The 23,971-nt window shown below is 49.2% G+C and overlaps 1 protein-coding gene across 6 annotated transcripts in view; it reads right to left on the bottom strand.

The window, feature by feature from the left end:
• Ralgps1 (Ral GEF with PH domain and SH3 binding motif 1) overlaps positions 1-23,971 on the bottom strand; it is a 234,415-nt gene that overhangs the window by 144,101 nt on the left and 66,343 nt on the right. For all 6 annotated transcript variants that reach the window (XM_032902701.1, XM_032902700.1, XM_032902704.1 and 3 more), the window contains one exon: positions 1,607-1,690. In XM_032902701.1, coding sequence (XP_032758592.1) covers positions 1,607-1,690 — 84 coding nt within the window. The remainder of the gene's footprint in view (positions 1-1,606; positions 1,691-23,971) is intronic.

Below are 23,971 nucleotides of genomic sequence, written 5' to 3'. Positions count from 1 at the left end.
CAAGCTGACCCGGCACCCCTGTGTAAAACAGATTACAGAGTCCCCGAGGACCCATCCTCTGTGAGCTCCATGGCTGGCCCAAGGTGGGGGCTAGGTTGGCTCCCAAACAAAGATTTTTGTTAAGGAAACTATGAATCCTCTGACAGTGTGTACACATCTGGCTTTTCCTCCTCCTCTTCTTCCCCTCCCCCTCCTCTTCTTCCTCCTCCTCTTCTTCATCATCATCATCTTCTCTTTTTTTGTTTTGTTTTTTGTGTGTTTTTTGTTGTGTGTGTTTTGCTTTACCTTGTTTTGCTTTTAAGACAGGGTTTCTACATGTAGCCCCAGCTGTCCTAGAACTTGCTCTATAGACCAGGGTAGCCTTGAACATAGAGGTTCTTCACCTGCCTCTGCCCGCCCCCAAGTGCGCACCACTACACTGGGCTTCTTTTCTTTTTATTCAAGAGTAAGCTCAGTTTGAAAGGAAAAGGTTTACAGTACAAAGAGAAATCATTTCTCTGTTAAATAAACTGTGCAGCCCCCCAACCCCCAGAACAGAGGCAGTTATGCTGTGCTTGGCTCTGATCTGTCCGTCAAACAAACAACAAACAAACAAACAAGCAAAGCAAACGTGTCCTCCTAGGCTTGATCTTCAGACTACAAGCCAGTGCTTGTCTGAGACTCCTGCTGCCCATGGATGGACTCGGAGGCAGCAGAAGGCAAAGAGGTGGGGCAACAGTGATGTATAGGGCCAGGCATTTCCGAGAGAGAAGGCCCAGATGAAACCAAGACTCCAAGGGAATGTGGGTCCCAGGACCCAGAGGGCCAGCCACACAATTATGCAACCTTTGGGTCACTGTCCTCGCTGGAAACCAGAAAACAAGGGGAAAACACTGAGGAAAACACAGAATCCTGTGTGGAGGTCTGGCTTGTGCAAAGGGAGCTGTGAGAGAGCTTACTATGGAAGCACAGCCCTGGAGTTCTGGGGAAATCAGAAGCACTGGCCCTTCAGTTGGCCCATTGGCCTCTGAGCCTTGCTCCCGTGACCCCGAATCTTTGCACTGCAGGAGGAGACAGCTTCACACTTGAAGCCAGGGCTTGGCTGGACCCAGGCAGACCCAGGCAGGTGGGCATCGCTCACTGTTTCACGAGTGCTCACTAAGAGTCCTCTACACAGGAACTTGACATGGACAAGACGGCAGGCCAGACAAGTCATCACAGAGACCACAGAACACACAGACCAAAGACAGTCAAACTGGGGACCACACAGAGAAAACAAAATGGCTGTAGTGAGATGTTTGGTGTGTGTGCCCTGCACATGTGACACTGGAGTGAAACAGGAAGAAGAGTCCTGAGCCAAGAACACAGGCTATGGGACAGAGGTATGGCAGAGGGCAGACCTGGGGGCTGGGGGCTGGAGAAGAAAGGAGGCAGAGAAGTGAGGCTGAGCTCCTGTGGAGTGGCTGCAGCACAGGGGACTCAGCTTCACTCACTTTGTGCACCACTGGATAGCAGTGCAGTCAGGAAATGGTGATGGGACCCAGGGCCAGAGACTGGGATTGAACCCTAAAGGGCTTCGAGCTCGGTGGGCAGCCATGAGGACAGACACTCCAGGGAGACTGCTTACCTGGTTGAACCTCCGAGTAAAGGCCACGACATTGGGGGCAAGACTGTGTTTCTCCTTTTTACTCCATCCGCAGCTGGCCAATTCCTGTGAAGCACAGAGTCAACAGGGATTCAGTCAGGGTGCAAAGCCACAGGCATGTGCCTAGATTGTGGGCATGGAAGTGGCCTAAGCTCACCATGGGGAGGAGGGCGGGGTCTACAGGTGAGAGTGCAGCAGGCTGAGAGGAAAGGCAGAAACATGGAGTACTCTCCCCTACCACTGTACCCCACTTCCCAAGATTTCTCTGCCAAAATATTTACTATTGTCACACTGCCAGCTTCTCTGGGACAAAGAGGCCTTCTTACAGTGCAAATTGTCTGAGAGGGGTGCCAATGCTTAAATAAGCAGGACTCACCCCATCCTGGACATGGATCCAAGCTAGCTTAGAACCAAAATCTAGCTGAGGAATATCAGATTTTGTTGGTCACACAAAATCCTTCATTTTTGCCATCAGGCAACTAGAGATGCTTCTGGGATTACCTGGGATTCCTTCCTGAAGTTACCCCTCCCACATTTTATAGAGGCAGGACAGGAAAGTACAACCACTGCAGGAACATGTGTCCACCAATTTCCCAGAAAGCTTAGCAGTATTATTTGATAAATCAAAGTGGCTAAGTTTTACCTGTCAGCAAAGGTGGCTCCTGTTTGGATAGCAGAAGCCATTGTGTGGGGTCATGTCAACACAAGCACAGGATATGGTTTATCCACTTCAAACTCTATTTGGCATGGGTTGTACACATGCCCCTCTTCTAAAACTGCACACAGGACACCTCACACCGCATAAGCTGTACACATACCCTTCTCTGAACAATCCACCTAGACAACTGTTAGCAAGCCAGAATACCCACCTCCACTGAGCTACAAGCATTCACCTCTTAGAACAATGGAGTAAGTTTCTCCTGCCATTTAATGTTCATTAGACCGAGAGAGTCTATTAAATCATACTTCAGTTATATCCAGGCATGAGGCTGAGGGCCCAATCCAACCTGAATTTGTTTGCGTACCTAAACAATAAGGCAAACGTATCCTCTGCGTGAACTTTTGGGAAGGATCTCTTATTCATCATCCCATGCCTGTACATAACTGGGCCCACACATGACTAAAACCAGATGCATTATGGGAAATGACATGTACAGTATATGAAAGTTTGCATAATTCAAGTTCACCAATCAAGTCAGAGAATCACCCATGCCATAACCCTTAGCAACCATACTCCTTCTCTTGACCCCCAACACTAATCAGGGATCTTGAGTTCCCTACTCATGTGGCCTCCATCACTCTTGACAGCGTGTTTCTTCCTGACATCCACTATTACTTTTGCTCCAAATAAAGTTTTCTTCACTTTTGCAATCTGTGCGAATAAGAGACCAAGGACTAGGAACCACCAAGACAATTCAGAAGCTATAAGAAGACCGAGTCAAGACTATCAAATAAAGGCCCAGCATCCCCAGCCTGTGCTGTGGGGTGTCCTGAGAGAAGTAGGGGAGAAACGTCCTCTACCTAGACTTGCTGATTCCAACCAGGCCTCCACTATATTAGCCACTTTTTAAAAAGTATACACCTGGAACCTTTTAAGATCTTCAGTGAGAATCAGATGCCAGTGAGCTGGAACAAACATGGAAGTCAGGAGTTGGAAGAGTAGAAACAGAAAAAAAAAAAAAAGAAAGAAAAGTAAGAACTTGCCAGCTGGACAGTGACGTCTGAGGCAAATGCTCATCAGGGTGAGTACCTCAGGACCCAGTGATGAGTCCCAGCAGATGCATGTGGGAAGCCAGCTATAAGCAAACTGTAGCCTGTAGCCTGTGTGACTGAAAAATGACCTGGCTGGACATGGACATACATGAAAACTAAGCAAGAGCCCAGGCACACCTCTTCATGGCTGTTCACCTGAACCAGTTACCACTTCTTTTCTTGCCAGTCTAACAGGGTGGGAAAGTCCGAGCCTTAGGACCCAGTTTCATGGCTGTTCACATCTGTAAACGGCCACTGTCACCCCCATGAGGACAGAGAGCCAGGACTTAGTCAAATCTAAAAACAATATCAACCAAGAGTAGTGTTTGACAGATGCCACTGGAGCAGATGCGCAGGCAGTGCCCACACAAGGACCTCACACAGGCCCTTCGCAAAGGTTTCCTCATAAAAACCACCATCACATCCTACTTAACTCAGGCTAAGTACTCATTCTCCTGAATGAACGCCATGACTCTACTTCTTAAAATCACACCTAAATGTATCTCTTGGTGCTGTAGGGTTTACCTGCTTGTCGTCTGCGTCTTGTCTGAAATGTGTGCCTGAATTCGTTTCCAGTGCATAGTTCATCTGCCTCAATGAAATTCACTCCCACTGTGCAGCACACACCATTAAGCACACTGTACAGGGACTTTAATCCTGAAGCATGAAAGCATGATCCTTGAATCTGGCAAAGGATCACAGCCAAAGACCTTCTAGGAATACAGACATGTTCTGCATTACAGCATGATCTGGCTGGAATACAGACACACCCTTAATACCACTGTTAATCCCTAAAAAAGAAGTTAAGGTTCTAAGAGGAAGCAGCTATGTTTGAAAGTGATGTCTAATCGAGGGGCAGACAAAGTGATGAATCAGAGAAAGATTTGACAGACTGAGTCAGAGATAGAATAAGCACAACTCACACAAGAACAGCAGGAAGAAAGGCCACTCAAGAGCAAGGAGAGGGAAAAAAGGTGGTATGGTATATGGTGGGTAGTTTGTATATATGGCAATTTTACCAGGACAGTTTTACAGAGACAAGTTACAGAGAGAACAAACTACTCATAAAGACAGAACAAGCCAAAGACTGAGAAGGAGCCCAAGACTAGATCATGTTGCCAAAGTTAGTATGAGGCTAGGCAGAGCAATTCAGTCAGAAGCCAAGAGAAGCTGGATTGAATCAGTCAGCATGGAGAGGCGTTTGAGCCAAAACAGATGAGCTGGACCAGAGTTCAGAAAGATATAAGAAGGGTGAGCTTATTCAGCAGTAAGCTTCTGAAATGACAATTACATCTGGCAAATAAAAGTTTCTTTACAGCACATTAGATTATTGCCCTGCTACAGTTTGTCAGGGCAAAGGCTTCTCATTCAATGCTGAGAAACTGCAGATTTTAATCAAATATAAAACTTGCACATTTAAACAATGTTCAGAAATTAGACTGCTTAGTGTCTAATCTCTGGTGGTGTTTCCCTGCATTCAAAACTAAACAGCAGCAGGGGTGTGTATGCTGGCAAGGGTGGATGTGCACATGCCTGGGTGTGTGTGTTCAGTTCAGACTCCGTGTTCTTATTTCTCCTCCATGACAATCTGAGAAGACACCTGGAAGGGAGACAGTATAGAACCAACCCTGACCCAGGCTGTCCACACCCCAGTGGTATGATGCCTATCTCTGTAGAACTTCTGTTGTTGTAGGATATAGGAACATGGAATGCCTAGGCTCTGTGAGCACTTGACACAGGCATCTTCCCCAGGGATGGGGTACAGACCACAGTGAGGGTGGCAGGAGCTCTGCTCAGCACCAGCTCCAACACCAAGTACCTCCTTCCCTCTCCCGTCCCACTACTATTTGAAATGGTTTCTATTTCTCTTTTCACCTATGTCATACAGCCAAGAGTCAAGGAAGGTACTTTGCACATCTACTCTGAATTGATTCAGTTTGAATATCTCTGAGGCCTTGATTTTGAACACTGGCATTTGGTGGAGGGGTTGGGGTAATCTGTCAGTTCTCTAGGGAGCCTTGTGCAACAGGAGCCAGGATGCCTTTCAAATTAAAACCTCATGGGACTGGAGAGATGGCTCAGTGGTTAAAAGCATTGGTTGCTCTTCCAGGGGTCTTGATTTCAATTCCCAGCAACCACATGGTGGCTCACAACCATCTGTAATGGGATCTTATGCCCTCTTCTGGCAAGCAGGTGTACATGCAGATAGAACACTCACATAAAACAAATAAATCTTTTTTTAAAAGTGTAAAACTTCCTCTGTGTCTGAGAGGTGCTTTGGTGGCCTGCATTGAGCAAAAACCTTTAAGTAGAAAGGCTTTCTTCCGAGTACAGCCCTGCCACCCTATCACCAGGGTCAGGGCATCAGTCCCATCCCTGAGGATTATGTAGATGTTGGCGATCCCCCTGGGCTGCAACAGGAAGTGCAGGAGGAAGATTCTGGAGCAGGGTGGTGGCATATTGGGCGTGTGGCCTGGCCTACAACATGCATCTCAGTGTCTTTTGAGAGGATGAGGTCTGAGAGCTCCTTGGCACTGGAACCTCCCAACCTCAGCACAGAAAGATTTATCAAGATGTCAGATGGGATCAGCCCATTCTATCTATACTAAGCCACTCTCTGGGCCAACCTCCTTGGCACTCTTCCTCTTCTGTATCTGGCCTTACAGGATCACAAGAGATTCCATCTGTGTCAAGTGCAGTTGGAAAATGTGAAGGCACAGAACAAAACTCTTCCAGTCACCAAGGCCTAAAAGGGCCCATGCTACAGAACTGATTTGATTGTGATCAAGTTAACATTGACCAAAGGAGACAAGGTTGGCTCTAAGAGAAAAGGAAATCTGGGTTGAGGCTGGGAAAGTCTGGCAGCTCTAAATCCTGGATGAGCCAGGGTTGGCAAGGTCCTTCCCAATGCTCTAGACCTACAGGGCATCTAGGCTGGCTAGCTCTGACCCTGGGCTGACCTCAAGAGGGTATAAAAGAAGGCTAAGAGTCTCTGGGTCTTGTCTTCTGTCACGCGGATTTCCTGAGTCCACCAGAAAACAGAAGCTAAGAGGAGGAGCTGTGTGCCACTGCAGGTCTCCCTCCCCCTTCTGCCTCCCACCCTGAGGCCACACAACCTGGCCCCATCCCCTAATGCAGCCCTCCCTTCCTCCTGCATGTTGTGTGCATTAAGCCTCACTCACTAATAATAATACCGATGTCTGGCACATCCCACCTATCCCCTCCAGTCCCTTCCTTCTCCATAGCAGACTACCCTGAACTGCCTTCCCCTCTCGCTCCTGCCTTCCTCATGCCCTGATCCTGCCACAGGTCACTCCTCTAGCAATGTCAGCTCCTGCCTGGGACACCATGGCCCTGCACTGTCCTGTCAACCCTCTGGGCCATGTCTTTGCCTGACTGCCCTTGCCTCAGCCCCACCTCCCAGGCACTCTCCCGATGCAGGCTCCCAGTCCCACCTGGATCTGTCCATGCCTGCTTCTCCATCCTGCTGCTTTGTCTGGGGATCACACGTGTGCCATCGGCTTCAACCCTGTGCTGGCCATGTTCCTGTCCTGAGTTCAACCAAGACCCCATGTTCCTTGTTGGATACACCTCCCTTGGTTCCCACAAAGCACCTCAGTTTCTGTAGGCCCAGACCCAAAGGGTGTGTCTACACAGCTGCCATACACAAAGCCCTCAGCAACATGAGATTAATTTACACATTCTTTCTGCCAGTCAAAGGCAAATGTTTATTACTAGCACTGTCTATGGAAAGATCTCTACCTGGCACAAAAACAACTTCCCTTAACATCCTCACCTGTGTGCATTGTTAGGCAACAGTAATATCAACATTGGTCTTAGCTCATCTGACATAGCATCTCTGAGATCCACCAGCTTTGTGCTTAGAGCTCTGTAAGTCAGACACCATGATATGTCCTAAGAAAGGCGTAACTCTGAGCGTAGAGCAATGAGGTAATCTCTGAAAGTGGAACCTTGGGGCAGGGTAACATTGTCCCTGATGGACCCCCTGCCCCCATGGTGTCTTGGCCTCCAGGCCATAGGAAGCTAGTATCAACATGAGGCCTTCCTCGTGTGGCTTAATTCCAACTTCAGGCTTCCCCAATGCACACTCTCTCAGCATGTCCACATGGAAAACACGTCACCTAAGGAAGAGTCACTGGCCCAGACCTCCAGGACCACCATGAGGCTGGCACCAGTCACAGGCACCATGCCACCTCTGTGAGCCCCTACAAGCTTTCTCCCACCTCCTCCCACCCCACCTTCTGGCAGAATAAAAACAAAGACCATAGAGACAAAGAGGAAAGCTGCCAGGTCCATCTATGGAGTTTTCAGAGGAGCTGGCAGACAAAAGCCAGGAGGTCCCTGAGAAGTGGATCAGGGCCAGTACAGACAGGGATGGGGTCTGACTGAGGAGGGGAGTGCATTAGAACCAGCCTCTGCTAGAGAGGTAAGAGTGGGTTCATGAGAGAGACAAGGCCCTGAGGGATGTACAGGCCTTGCCGCCCACAGGAAGTCATCTTTGAAGAGGTGCACAGATGAGGAATGACAGAGCTCCCGAGAGACACTCCAACTGATGCCTGGCAGAGTGCTGCCCTTACTCTCAGGAGTTAGGAGCTGAAAGCATGCACATCACAGAAAGTCTGGAGAGTACAGTGGTTAGGGAACCAAACATACTTGCTGACACCTTCCTTCTATGGCCCAGGACAAGTCATTAAGTCTGTATGCCTGTCTTTAGTCATTTGAAAATGGCCCTGAATCTTTGGCTACTGCACCCTGAACAAGATAGACCCATCTGAAAACAGCCCTGAGAGCAGCACTTGCCATAGGACTAGATGAGCCGGATTTGTATGTGCTTGGAACAAAGGCCAGCACTTTCAACCTGGTGACTAAACTAATAAAACAGCATTCCCACGAAGAGGGGCGGTGGACAGGCAGAAGCAGGGCCAAGACCTAGGGTACGAGTCTGAGGGGTTGGGACTCCCCAGTGCCTAGGAGGGTCCGGGTCAGCCAGCATGAGCTGCAGGATTTCCTAGGCACGCACTGCATGCCCACAGATGGACTGATGCCTCACTCGTGTCAATTCTGCATCTTGCCAGTGCTCTAGATCACCAAGCACGGCACCATCCTATAGGACCTGCCCCACTACTCTCACCTCTGAGCTCTAAGGAAAAAAATATATAACAATCAGGCAGCTGACCTGTCCAGACAGCAGGCAGGCAGGTAGCAAGGCTCCATCCTTCCCTGAGCTAAGGGAGGGCTCCTGGACTCCACAGGGCTCCAGCAAGTATGGGGCAATCAGGCTGTCACTCCCTACAGAACAGGACAGTCACTTTGGCTATGCTATGCCCTAATGACTTCATGTTGTAGAACAGAGGCTTTCTCTTCATTTTGAGCTCAAATGCCAAGGCAGTTTGACCTCACAACTGGTTTGCACAAGAAACCAACCACTATCTGCCCAGCAGCAACAATGGGGCACAGACTTACTTACATGAAATATTACCACCTACCAATATATCAAATTAAGTCAGGAATACATGGATATATCAAAACCAGAAATCAGTCCTGTGAACTTACCAAACATACCAGACTAAAAACTGATGCAATCCCCTGTTCTGGGTCAAATAGCACAGGGACAGCTCATCTTTCATGGGGACTTGACTGGCTTAGCTCCTCCTAGACTGGGCAACGTCTGCAGTGGGTGTTTCCAGCGGTTTGAAAGAGATAAGAAAGCCCATACCAACCCATGGGCTGAAGTCCCAAACGAAACAGAAGGGAAAGGAAGAGAGCCAGCTGAGTATTATTTCTCAGTTTCTTGATTGATTGACAACATCAACCAGGCCACTCCCACTACATACTACCCACCATAATGGATGACACCCTTCTGAACTGTAATACAGAATAAATCTGTCCTCTTGTGGTCACATTGTCACCTAATCATTGGGTGCCTGCATCCCATAACCAATAGGCAGTGCACTCCTAACTCTGTCCCTAGGGCTTCAACTTGATTTGACAGGATATCCCTGCCTGAGTTGGCTTACTAAATTAAATGCATCCATGGCCCCGCCCCTCCCACTCTAAGACATGCTTTCTCTGATCCACTGGCAATGACTCCTTTTATCTGTGGCTGATTTCCACTTCTGCCTTAAGTAAGGCCTCTTTGATTCTTGTGCTATTTCTCTGTCTCTGTCTGTCTGTCTCTGTCTTCCTCCTCGCTCCCCCCCAATACACACACACACACACACACACACACACACACACACACACACACACACCAAACATGTGACCTGAGAGTTAGTAATTAAGATTGGAATAGAAGGACATGTGCTTGCCAGTGACCCTGTCTGCTGAGTGAATCAGTAGTTTTTAGTGAATTGAAGAGAATGAAATTGATGTCACCTGTGATTCTATTACTCATGACAAGGTGCCATTCAGACACCCAGACAGCTGGGTGACAGGCCACAACTTAGCATGGCTGTGCCTAGGCAAGGACTTCTAAGGGCCTCAGCATGTGTCAGAACTGACTCAGGGATCTACCAACCAGAAAGGGGCATGCAGCCTCTGGCTGCAAAGGCTGAATATAGAAGATAAAAGGGATTTTAGTCCTGCGCTAACAGCTCTCCCAGGAGCAGAGACTCAGTGCAAATGGCAGCGTTTACTGAGTGCCAAGAGCCCCATGGACTCTGGAGGCCGATCTGCGTGTTACCTACCTAGTCTACATGGCAACATAGGGTTAGTGTCCTCTCAGCCTGGTTAGACAAGGCTCAGAGAGACTGCCACTTACCTAAGGTCACAGCTAGTAGGAAGTGTCCCCATCTACTGAGACGGCACATCAGAGCCACATGCCCTCCCCAGATCTGAACACAGTACCAGTCGTTATGTACATGCGCCACTGTCCACATAAGTCTGAGTCTTTCTCCGCTGCCATGGTCCCTGAGACCGGCTGTAGGCAAGGGTAAGAGAGTGATGGGCTTAGTCTGTCCCTGTGACTACCCCCCAAACCACCGACAGACACTTCTACTCTGAATCCAAAGCAGGCAACACATGTGAGTGACATATTGCTCCTACAGTACCTGATATGTATGGCCTGGGAGGAGAAGTTTACAGGAAAGATAACTCAAGCTGCCAAGAAAGTGGGGGCGGAAGGGCCCTATCCATTAATGAGTGACTCCACAGGATCTCTGGAAATCAGTGTGTGAGGTTTCGTTTGTTTGTTTGTTTGTTTGTTTGTTTTAACCTGGGAACAGAGCCCCTCAGTAGACTGTAATAAGAGAGGCTGTGGAGGTGGTGGGATCAGTTGCCTAGCATTGGCATGGGGTGGGGTGGGGGTGTCAAATAGCATCCTGGTTACCAGGACCAACAAGAGGAGGATGAAATTTGGACAGAAGACAGTGCTCAGACAGCATACTCATCAGGAGAAACAGGGTGGAGAGGTTGAGGTTTCCCTCTGGTATCCCAGAATAAATTTCCAAACTTGCTGGCATCTCCTACAAGTCCATCATCTGACCTGTCTTCGTGCAGGAGGGGTATACAGTTCAGTGTCCTGCCCTGGCCACAGAGAAGGGAAAGAATATACACAGCTACAAGCCACCAGGTACAGGACTGAACACAGAACAGTAAAGCAAAAGACCAGGGCAACAAAACCTAACCATGGAGCATAGGGCGATTCAACGATGCTCTGCTCCTTACTGTAAGCAAGCACAGCCAGGCAGTGGTGGCTCACACCCTCAATCCCAGCACTCAGCAGGCAGAGGCGGGCACATCTATTTGAGTTTGAGGCTAGCCTGGTCTACAAAGTGAGTTCCAGGACAGCAGGTCTACACAGAGAAACCCTGTCTGTGAAAAAAAAAAAAAAAAAGAAAGAAAGAAAAGAAAACACAAAGGACTGAAAAATTACATTTTGCATTTGGTAATTTAAAAAAAAAAGGACATACACAATATACAAAGAATTATTACAACTCTAATAAGAAAACCAGCCTGGAGAGGTGGCTCAGCGGTTAAGAGCACTGGTTGCTCTTCCAGAGGTCCTGAGTTCAAATCCCAGCAACCACATGGTGGCTCACAACCATCTACAATAGGATCCGATGCCCTCTTATGGCACACAGGTATACATGCAAATAGAGCACTCATATACATAAGATAAATTTAAAAATCTTGAAGGAGGGGGAGGGGGAGGAACAGAAGATCATTCAATTTTCTATAAAAAAAAATAGACATTTCTGATTTTTGAGAACCTTTGCCTAAGAGGATGTGTGGAAGGCTGAGAACACACAGTGATGCCATACTTGGTGTGTGTCTTTATAGCCACAGATCATCTGTATGTGTCAGGTGTTAAGTGCAGCCATTTGGGAAGGCGGTGAGTGGATTGCAGTAACCCCACTGGTAGATAGGTGTGCACCCACTGAGGTCCTCTATCTACCCTACACCAGGAGTGTCCTCATGGCTTCTGCATCCTCTACTCCTGCCAGCCAGTGACAGACAATCCTAGGCTACCCATGAAACAAACACCACTCAGCCAAGAGGAAATACAGGAGCAGTGCACACATCCAGCACTTTAAGCTAAGGAAAGGAACTGGCACACAGAAGTGTCACATGATCTCAGTCCTGAAGACAGTCTGAAAAGAGAAAAGGGCAGGGGCAAAGTCAAATTGCTGGCTTCCAGGGACACAGGCAAACTGACAAAGCCACAGAAGTGAGCTGTGGCAGACAAGCACTTCTCCCTGTGGCTATGTGGTGGCTAACAGGACAGCATTCATCTCTAACACTGCAAGGAATTAAGCTCCCCTCACTAAGCATGCCTGACTAGAGACAAACCATGGGGAACCTCGAGGAAGTGCTATAATGGCAGCTGTACAAAGGGCTGAGGAGCAGCTCGCTCACCCTGGGGCAGGAGAGTGGGCTGCGGGCGGGAGAGAGCCAGAGCAAGGAAACCTGATATGGATGAATTAGGACAGAAAGTTGGGACATGTCTTCAAGACTTGATGAAGGCAAACAACAATAGACAAGAGGTGACTAGAAACTCAAACCAAGGGACTCCTCACTGCACATGTTTAAACAGTATATATACATCTACTGTTTTGTCAAACAACAAAGCACAATCCAGGCTCATCGCTCACTGGATACCAAGGAACAGGTGCCAACTGTGGTGACAGTGGTGCCATCTGTGCCATAGTAACAGTGGAAGCTGTCTGTTAGCTTGCCGTTATTCATGTCTACCTAAGGAAGGCATGATGTTCTGAATGAGAAGTTCAAGGCTTGGGCAATGGAAAGGTGTAGCTGCCCAGCAACTGCAGAAAGTATAGGGCGAACGACAGGAACGAGCATAAGAAAGAATACTCAAAGTGGATAACAAACAGGAAACCCAGGTCTCAGGGAGCCAAAAACTCCAACATGACCAGGAAAGAAAGCAGTTGGTTTTAAGTTTTCTCTACAGTTGGGGGGGGGGGGGAGAGTGATGCATGGCGTACCACTGTTACAATTAAGTTTACTTCAAAATACACAATACTATCATAAAGTCACATCCTGCTTACCACCCATTGTGTTAGTTAGGGTTTTACTGCTGTGAAGAGACACCTTGATCAATGCAACTCTTAAAAGGACAACATTTAATTGGGGCTGGCTTATGGGTTCAGAGGTTCATTTTCATCAAGGCTGGAACATAGCTATATCCAGGCAGGCATGGTGCAGGAGGAGCTGAGAGTTCTACATCTTCATCTGAAGGCTGCTAGCAGAACACTGACTTCCAGGCAGCTAGGATGAGGGTCTAAAAGCCTACACCCACAGTGCCACGCCCACTCCAAAAAGGTCACACGTACTCAAACAGGGCCACATCTTCTAATAGTGCCACTCTGTGGGCTGAGCACATACAAACTATCACACCTATCAGCATGTATAAACATGACTGGCAGCCCCACATGAGCAAGAGAGGCTCTGCCCTCTCCATGAGGAAATCTGAAGACCATGACCAGCTGTCCACCAAAGACAGTGTCGTGAGGAAAGAGCTAAGGCTCAAGCAGAAGCACAGAGGTCTTATGTGGTGGGGTCCTTACTAAGGGCTCAGAAAAAGCTGGTAGGTGTGAAGCTGCCAGGACCTGCCCTGCCCTGCCCTTTCCTGGGACAAACCTAGCTGCTATGAGAGATGAAAGGGCCGGGGACCAAGACAGAGAACAGGAGACAAGGGAGGATGTGGGGGGGGGGGTGTGTGAGGGAGGTAGATATCCAAGTAGCTGGCACTGTACTGGAGAGGTCCCTACCCTTGAGGACCTTGGTATCTTCTGGGCCTGGGGCACAGGAATTCCAATTGTCAGAACTTAGGACAGCAAAGAGCAACTGCCTTAGCTTCTAGGTTGATATCCACCCTATAGGACGTTTTGTAGCTCCAAGTCTCCTATGTATCACGCTCGTTCTCTCTCTCTCTCTCTCTCTCTCTCTCTCTCTCTCTCTCTCTCTCTCTCTCTCACTGTGTCTGTCTGTATCCTCTTTCCAGGAGGAAGAAGAGGGAAGAGGAGAGAAGAAAGGATATGAAGAAGACAAGAAATATGAAGGGATACTAGTGATGGGCAGATGTAAGTGTGTCTATTTCCACTCATTCCAGACTTAGGGTGGATCAAGGAAATATAGCAATGTAAGTTTCATATACACTGTGCCATGGAGCACAGGAGAAAAGAGAGAATAACTCTGTAATAAGTAGGAGAAAGGCCAGTATTCTGGGGAAACACTGGCCAGAATGAAGGAGAGGGATTTCTGGAGAGACTGTCTCCAGGGCCTGTCTGGTAAGCTGGCCTAGCCCAAAAGTTGGGAGGAATGAGGGTCATGCCCTGCAGCTATGCAGCAGAAGAGGATCCAGGAAGCAGGAAGGGCACACACAAAGGCCAAGTTAGGAGACCCTCAGCACGGCCCAGGATATCCAGAACCCATGTGACTGAGGAAGAAGGTGGCTGGGAGAGTGGAGGAATGAGGAGGAGAAGGAAAGCCAAGCAGGCATGGAATCATTTCTTGAGGGGAAGCCTCATCTGAGTGTTAGACAGGTCTATACCCTGCTAACAGAAGCAAGAACAGCAGGGTGGGCCAGGTACACCAGCTATTTCTATTTTGGCTGGTGACGGCAAGGGGTACACACACTGTCTCCTGGGGGAGCAACTCTTTAGCCATTTGAAACAAAGGCCTGCTGGAAGCTGAGGTGGAAAGGAAGGAAGGCAGTGCCCAGGAGAAGGCAGCATACCGGCTCCAGGACTCTTGCCAGGCGCATCCCACCAACAGGTGAGAGAACAGCCAGCCGGGACAGAGTTGGGTGTATGCATGGGGAGTCACTGAATGAGCAGACGCAATCTGTCTTTCAGTCCTTGGCATTCAGTCTTGTTCATTCTATAGAATAACAACTCATTTCCAGCCACTACTGTTTCTGCAAATCCTTAACTACTGTCTGCTGGAAACCATGCACTAGATTTAGGGTCACGATGATGCAGATTTCCCAAAACATTCCCTCTGCAGCCCTTGTTCTGCACAGCTCTGCACAATTAGATCCAGCTGTCTGTGCCTGTGGCAGCCAAGAGCAGCCCTGCAGTCTCTGGTCCATGTGACAGAGGAGGGGCCCCAACTAACAGAATATAGCACAACAACCAGCAGGCCACTCCACAAGGCAGGGGCCCCACAGGAAGACCGTAGGGCAACATGTCCATTTCCACCCTGCCACTAGGAACAGGCGGGACACAGCATCTTTTAAATGTAACAACATTTAGTTGTCTTGATCAGAGACTCAGTAGGTGTTCACTATGAAAATGGTGAACAACACAGAGCGAGCGCCCTTCAAATAGACTGAAGTCACCATCCGATTGCACGGCTCACAGCTCACACTTTTACCCACTTCCCTCACAAGAAGCCCATGAGACAGGCTCCATGGCTGCCACACTTGGCAGAGATCTGCTCACACCCCACCTGTAGTTGCTGAAACCAGAACCCACAGTCACAGGGACCTTCCATCTCAGGTGTGCGTGCACTGGACACCGCTGTCCTCCAACCCACACTGCATCTTTCCACAGGCTTCTGGCCTTAAAGCATTACCACAAGGACTTTCTCACGTCTCCATTCCCTTTCAGAATCCTAATACCCACCAGTTTCAAGGATTTTCTTGTACGGAACCAGGCCATATCTATTCTGCTCCTTAAGGTCCCAATGAAAAACCATGACTCCATTCTACTGATGTTCTCCCTGGGGAACCAGTGACTTTGCTAGACTCAGTTACAGAGCATGGGTGAGGGATTCCTAACAGCACTCTGAGCCCCTAAAGCAGGCACCCTGGAAAGACTTCATTTGCACAGACGATGGCTCTCCCATAACCAGATAGATGGGGCTCCCACTCCCTGATCTTCCCCAGCCCTCCCACAGACCATGAGACCAGTATAATTAGGGCAAATTTTGATTAAAAAAGCTAGATGCTCATGTGAGAGTCTAATGACCCCCCCACATCCTCCTCCAAGGGTGCTGGTTCTCAACATGTAGGTCTCAACCCTTTTGGTAAACTTCTATCTCCAAAAATACTTACATTACAATTCATTACAGTAGCAAAATTACAGTTATGAAATAGCAATGAAATAATTCTATGGGGGGTCACCTCAATATGAGGCACTGTGTTAAAGGGCTGCAGCACTGGGAAGGCTGGAGCCACTGGGAGTGCCAACAATCAGTGAGCCCACCGCTGAAAATCTTTGGAAAATCAGAGCCATCTGGTCTCATGAAGATGGCGGCGGCTCTGGTCATGGAGTGGTGCTGCAGCACAGCATACACCGGCATGGTTTTAAGGGCACATGGTGTTTTGCCCGGTGCCCGGGGGACCAGAAGAAGGCATCGATTCCTTGGAAATGGAGTTACAGACAGCTGTGAGCCGCCATGAGGAATCAAACCCAGGTCCTTCCTCTGGGAGAACAGCCAGTGCTCTCACCCGCTGGGCCTTCTCTCAGCCCCTTTATCTGTTCTCTGAGCATCACAAGGAAACGTTAGTCTGTCTCCTGACTGACTGCTCTGAGTTTTGGCAATATCTAATTTGTGTCTCACCACTCCCAGTGGAATTTCAGCCTGGTCAACATGCTTCTCTACACAAAGCAGTGTGTCCTTGATCATCACATACTGTGGGAAACACTTAACATCAGGGAGAACACAAAGAAGCATTCTCCGCCATCATGTACCTCTGAGGAAGCTGCGGGTTCCTCACGTGGCCCTCTGTGTTGGGCCAGATGAGACTTTGCTAGTTGACTAGTGTGCTCAAACCACGTAAGAAAAGGAGGGAATTAACCCAGTGCTTCACAGTCATGGACTCTCTAATCCTTATATAGAACATATAACTTATGCTAAAAGGCTTACTCAGTAGGAAAGTGAGGGGCAGCCTCTCCAAGCCCAACTAAGCCTGTCTCAGAAACTTAATCCACTGAAACCTAAAGGGACAAAGAGGATGCCAGGCCCAATGGCCTGAGTTTGATGCTCAAATTCACATGGTAAAAAAACCGACTCCCTCATTTGTCCTCTGACTACCCCACGCTCTGTGGTCTGTGCCCCTCCCCCACAGTAGATACATGTTAAAAAGATGAAGAACACTTAGAAGCTCAGTGAACTCTATCTGGGGCTAGCAGCCATCACTTCACAACAGAGAAACACTGAAGCAGCATGCACCTCTGCCCAGAGCCCAGCCTCACCCTACTCCCCACCCGCTCTGCCCCTGCATCACAGCAGCTTCCTTCCCCAGTTGTGTGCGGAGCGCAGATGCCTGCTACAGTCAGGAGCTGTGGACTCTGGGCACTGTGCCGTGCAGACGGAGAAGAAGAGACTTTTCCGGAAGGCAGCAGCAGGAACCCATGAATGGAAGGAGGAGACTGGGGACAGGATCAGGGCACTCAGGGTTGAGAGGCAGACAGACAGAAAAGCAAGGGGAACAGGAAGAGGAAAGGGAGGCAGGATGAGGAAGGCGTAGACTTCACCATTTATTGTGCTGTGTAGGTAAGAAAGCTAAGGTTCACAGACAACAATTTAATATATGCAAATTAATCAAGGCAGGCAGCATTTACTAGAGGAAATCTACCGGCAAGACTGAGGAATATGGGACAGTTACCTGACAGGGGACAGGCATAACTTGGGAAGGAAGGAAACGTGCCTGCAAATACAACACACCCAGAGGTGGCACAGGGACTTGAGGCTGGTTGGTCTCTAGGGCCACCCCCCAAGCTCTGCAGCAATCAGCAACCAGGCACGGCTGACAGCTGGGGGATGCACCACAGGACTGGCCAGCATTGCTTAAGTTCCTTTGAGCACCTCACACTGAAAGAATCCTGTCCCGCCCCAGGACCGTGCTTTTGGATATAGTTGCAGTCCTGGACAGAAGAGGACCTCTGGAAATGACGCCAGACTCTTGATGAGTTCCAGCAAAGGCCGCACAACACAACACCCATGCGGCCGGCCGTGAGGCTGTTTTGATGAGTGTACTGTTTGACAATGACCATGAAAGGCCCTGTCTTACAGACCAGCAGGAATGGCTCTTTCAGAAAAGCCATTTCCTCCCTGAAAGCAAGAGGGAAAACCAGCCCTTCAGATGTTTGCTCTACACATGAACACTCACTCAGCAGTGTACGGAAGCCTTCCAGACACTGGAGCCATCAGCCTGCCCTAGTGTGAAACCACTGTTTACATGGCAGGGAGTGAGACCTCGGCTTCATTTCCAACCTCTGGCCAGTAGCAGGCAGCCTGAACTTCTCGGGGGCCGCTTGCCTTCAATGAGGAAAACAGACATCCAGTCTGAACACACTACTCTGCACACATGTTGAGTGTGGTCAGAGGTTATAATGGGGCTGAGGAAACAAGCATGATGGGTTGCACAGCCAGAATACAGGTCTGAGGGAGAACCAAGAGCCTGGGAGGAGGTGTAGCAGGTAAAACCCAGGAGACCAGGAAAGCATCCTCATGTGGCCTGCACACGCATCCTAGAGACCTGGGACTGAGCTATAACCTCTCAGGAAACTACTGGAAAGTTGAAACACACATGCATGGAAACTTTAAAAAGCTACAGGTGAAGGGACGTTAGGGAAGGAAGAGCAAATGTGGGTGCAGAAATATACTCTGGGAAATAAATGTCAAAGCCCAAGGGAGGAAAGAGGTACAGGTGGAAGGAGGGGATAGGCAAAGAATGAGTAAGGAACACATAAGGCATGTGTCACACTGCTAGCATGACCAGAGATAGATGTGCCACAGAAGAGGTGGAGGACATTGTAACTCCAAAGAAGCAAAGCACTCTGGGTCCTGCTGAGGAAAGCTAGATGCCTGTCCAGCTGAACAAAGCTCAACTCCCAGGAACCACCGGCTCAGCCCCCGTCAGCCACTCCCAGTGAGCCAGCCACTCCCAGTGAGCCAGCCACTCCCAGTGAGCCAGCCACGCCCATTGAGCCAGCCACTCCCAGTGAGCCAGCCACGCCCATTGAGCCAGCCACTCCCAGTGAGCCAGCCACGCCCAGTGAGCCAGCCACGCCCAGTGAGCCAGCCACTCCCAGTGAGTCTCCCCCACCAGTTGGGTTTCAAACCTTGCCCGATCCACCCATTGCCTCTGACCTTTCCTCTCCTTGCCTTACCTGTCTGTGTTCAGCTGCTCCATTTATCCAGGACACCCCTTCTTTCTGTTTTTCCACATTACAACAGTTCTCTAGGCTACAGACAAATGGGAGCCCTCAAGGATGCCCTGCCAATTGCCCCAGCTAGGAATACTGACTGGCTCCTCTCCCAGACGGCCCTCAACTTGTCTTCCTTAACACGGCCTCTGTAGACATAAAGGTAAATTTCTTAACATTCCCCTTAGAGCACGGACTCCCTGACCAATCCTGGACCCTAGAATACCAGGCAGAGAGCCTGACACGTGCTCTGTGTCTTGTCACATGAGCTGAGAAACCAAATAAATGTAAGCATGAGACTCACTACCCCACCTGCCCGAGGAATGCCTAAGCCAACATAGGAAGTTAGTGATTGCACCCCAATCTCTAAGGCCACTCTAAGACCCCAGACATCTGGATACGTGCACACTGGCTTCCTCCAGATGCTACTCAGACTTCAACTTGCTGAAGGCCTGACCTCAGCAAATCTAATGCCAAGACTGGTAAAGCCTCTCTGTCTTATTCCTACATCTGATAGACAGCTGACCCAGGGACTTTCACAGGCCCCACGGACACCTTGGGGTCATGGTGACATGACAACCATAGCCTGTGTGGGTCCCAAGTGTTGTGGGTCCAAAACAACTGTGCTCTGAGCAGGGGCAAAATGGTTCAAACACTGCTGCATGTGGAGAACCAGGTATAACCTCCCTTCAAGTGTGTTATGCAGAGGGGAAAAACTTAAGCAAAAGACCATAGCCTGTCCTATGAGTCAGATCCACGAAGCCACACTTTCCACAGCACCTATGCTCGGGAGCAGAAAAGCTATTTCCAGCCATAAACTGAAGCTTTGCTTGAAACTGCACTTGCAGACATGCCAGGGCTTTGGAGCTCTGCATGCCCTCAAGTTGGACCCTGCCAGCAGCTGTCTAGTCAGAAGGCAAACACAGGCTATCTTTAATGACAAGCAAACACTAATGAATTTCGAAGCATGTCTGGTGCTTGCTTTTATAGATCATAAAATCATCTGGCTGCTTCCTGCCCATGCTGACGGGCCAGCGAGGCAACCCCAAGAATGTACAGGCAGCAGGCACTGCCAGGACCCAGTACAGAGGTAGGCTGTGGGGTGGGGAAAGAGAACAGCCTTCCCCTCCACACAAACCCACTTGTGTCATCTGACATTTGGCCTGAAAACCGGCAAGCAAAGCCCATCAGGAAGTATTTGTTCTTTAAGCATCTTGTGGTTAAAAGGGGGAGTGAACTTTGTTGTCCCAAATTGAGTCCAGGTACAAATTTATTCAGAAATTACCAAAATGACTTTTTATGTGTTAACCAGATCTAAACAAAAGGATTGAAACACAGTTGCTCTGTGAAGCATAAACATTGTCTCCACACCTATGGAATTCTCAAGTCCACAAGAAGACTGTTCCCTACCTGTACTGCTGATGACTGTCCTGAGCCTCCAGGTCATACCCTCCCTATTCTCACAGAGCTGTCATGGCCACCCAGTAGAAAGGGTCTCTTTCCACTTCCAAGGAGTCCAACAGATACTTGGCAGAATCCAGACGGGCCAGTGTAGGCAGCCCGGAACCCAGCCTACAGAGGCTGCTCTCATCACCTAGAGCCAGCATTCACAGGCAGTCTCAAAAAGCAGGGGATCCCACACGAGGGTCTCTCCTAATCCCAAGGAGCTTGGGAAAGGTCACTTCCCGACAGCCAAGTGTCCCCAGGCTAACTAAGCCCCATAAAACCAAAGGCTTTGTTGTAACTAGGGTGACTGGGAGGCTGCTAATCTGCAGGGGTCTCACTCAGCAGTGAGCTCCCCCACAGGTTCTCACAGCAGCCCTGAGCCACCTTCCCAGCCCTATGCAGAACCCTCCTGGTAAGGAAAGTAAAAAGCACTGTGTGAAACAGACTAGGTCTCAAGGCCAGATGTCTCCAAACTGTAGATGGTCTATTAGGCTCAGGGGACCCTCCCTGTGGCTCTGGGTCCTGGGGCTAGCTAGCTCTTCTCTGGGATCTGCCCTCACCTGGATCCCATCACAGCATGGGGAGCGGCCACTCTAAATAACACATACCACACAGCACTGGGTAATCACTAGCTCTGGGTGGAAGAATGTGAAATCTAGGTGGGGGGAAAAGAAAGACACTGCCCAGCCTGGAGACAGTGCTAAGGTTCTGTAGATTCCCGTGATATTCTGGGTGCACAGCTTGGTTTCCCTGCAGTTAAACATCAACAAAGACAGGGCTGTGAGCTAATTAATCGCCATGGATGGGAAGAAGAGGAAGGATTTTAGGCAGTTTCCCATCCCAGAAGCACAATGAGGAAATGTTCCCAGGTTTTGAAGTGGTGGTGGCAGCTTTAAAGAAGAAGAGAGCACGGGGAGGAGGATCTGATACAAACTGTCCATGACTGCATAGCAGCAAGGCCATAAGGCCCAGGTTCCAAGGCTGGGAAGCCTAATGAGGAGCCATGCTCCCAACATGTCAGCCAGCAGGTCAGAGGAAGATGTGATCATTATAGTAAAAATATTAGAATTGGACCCCACCGTCAAAGAATTATAGACACCCATAACCATCCAGGAAGGGTGGTCTTGTTTCCTGAGTTCCCTCAGGGTTAGAGGACACAACCTGGACAATGGGCATGGGGGGATCTGAGCTGCTACCAGAGAGGAAAATCAGGTGCTCTAAGGCAGAGGAGAGGCCAACAGAGTTGGGAAAGCAGGATGTGGTGGTTTGAGTAAGACTGTCCCCCATAGGCTCATATCCTTGAATGCTTAGGCACGAGGGAGTGAAACTGTTTGAAAAGATTACAAGGATCAGGAGGTGTGGCCATGGCCTTGTGGGAGGAGTAATGTCACTGGGGTGGGCTTTGAGGTTTCAAAAGGCCAAGCCAGATCCAGTCTCTGTCTCTGTCTCTCTCTCTGTATCTCTGTCTCCATCTCTCATCTCTCCTTCCCGACCCCTCTCTCTCTGCCTGCCTTCAGACTGGGATGTAGATCTCAACTGTGCCTGCCGTGCCTCCTTTATCTGCTGCCATGCTTCCCAATATGATAATCACGGACTAATCCTTGAAAACTAAGCAAGTCCCTAATTAAATGTTTTCCTTCATAAGAGTTGCCATGGTGGGGTTGGGGATTTAGCTCAGTGGTAGAGCATTTGCCTAGAAAGCGCAACGCCCTGGGTTCAGTCCTCAGCTCCAAAAAAAAAGAAAGAAAGAAAAACCAAGAGTTGCCATGGTGTCTCTTCACAGCAAGAGAACAGTGACTAAGACATGGGACAAGGCTCACCAGGGAGCAGAGCACAGGACAAAGCACCCAGCGGCTGTTTCAGAAAACCTTAGGTGAGGCCTATGGTGCCTATCAGTGGAGTCCACCTGGCTGCCTAACACCAGCGGGTCTGTCTTCCAGGAGGGGCCTGCAGGGTCCACACCACTGTGTGACACAGAGCACAGTCAGTTTTTTGTGATAGGAGCTCCCTGGGGGAGCTTGCTGAGAACTGGAAAGCAAGCCCTGGCCTTCCTAAACTCAGGCCTGGGACAAGTCTTGTGTGTACATTTCAGAAGCCTGGGTGATGATGACAGACACTAGGAGAAGTAAGGTGGGAAAGGAGCCTTAACAGTAACCACTCACTCTGTGTCCCAGCTGGGGCTTGGGGTTGGGGACTAAAGGTCACCATTACACCACCCCAGCACCTCAAGAGGTTAAGCTTGCCATTAACACCACTGTATAGAGATGCTAATAAAGATTTAGAGGTTTCCCTAACCAGTTCTGGCTGACACTACTAGCCTGTGTGGAACAGGGCCTCAAAGCCAGCTCAGCCCGCACCATAATCCATGTTGCAAACATACACATCACAATTTCCCTAAAAAGAAGAGGCTAGAGACCCTTCCTTGTCTGTCCTGGGAAGCAGGAAGTTGACCTGGGATGGTCATCTTAGCACGTCCCAGCTGGCTGACAGTGGTGCTTCTCTCCCGGCTGAGCTCCCAGGGTCCCAATTCTCAGAGGCACTTGAGGCCAATACGAAGCTACAATAGCAAGCAGCCCCTTAGGACCCTATACATACAACCCTCTTAGATTTGCAATTTGAATGAAATAACATTTCTCCCATCATAATCATTTGCCTGCCTCTCCCTCTCTCTTCCATATGCAAAAATCATTTATCAACTTTCTGAAAAGAATCAATAGAAATTCAAATTGTGACAATAAAGTCAATATGCAACCTACAAGGCAGAGCACACTGCCATCTGTCACATGGGGCCTGCAGCCAGTCACCTGACCAGCCCTATGACATGTGGAGCCTGCAGCCAGCCCTATGACCATAACCCCTCTAGACTGCAACCTCCTCATTCAATAAGGGGGATAGAATGTCCTACCTCCTGAGAATGTTGGAAATGTTCAATGGATGGATTTTGTGTGAAAGTCAGTATAATAGAACTGCCCAAACAATTACAAGGGTCACTCCTGTCAGATATGAAATGGCGAGTGAGAGCCAGCAAGATGGCTCACGACGGTAAGGGACTTATTGCCCAGTCCTCTAACCCTGCATCTGTCCTAAGGCCCACGGGGTTGGGCCAGTTATCTCCACACACTTGCTCTGGCACACACAACTGCCCCCCCAAAACAAACAAATGCATGTAATAAGGTTGGAGTTGTGAGGAAAAAACAATACTTCTGGGCTAATACATTCAACACTCCTTGATTGACACTTGGCCCTTGATATTTAGTCAGCCTGATCTCTTGTTTAAGTTTCAACAAACGATTGCAAAATGGGACCCCTAAACAAAGGCAGTGGCATGAGAAGCCCAACCTCAAACAGCAGCGTCCTCTCCTGGAGCTTGCAGCTCAACACACCCTGCATCCTTCTCATTATCCCCAAGAAAGGCAGCATCAGGGTCATCCCCACTGATGACTGACCCCCAGGGAAGGTCTGAGTCTCACTTCATGCTAACCAGCAGCAGCCTTTGAGAGTCTAGAACAGT

This window comes from Rattus rattus, chromosome 5, assembly GCF_011064425.1.
Source record: "Rattus rattus isolate New Zealand chromosome 5, Rrattus_CSIRO_v1, whole genome shotgun sequence".
NCBI lineage: Eukaryota > Metazoa > Chordata > Mammalia > Rodentia > Muridae > Rattus > Rattus rattus.
The sequence above is the reverse complement of the archived record's forward strand: the minus strand, read 5'-3'. Positions and strand labels throughout refer to the sequence as shown.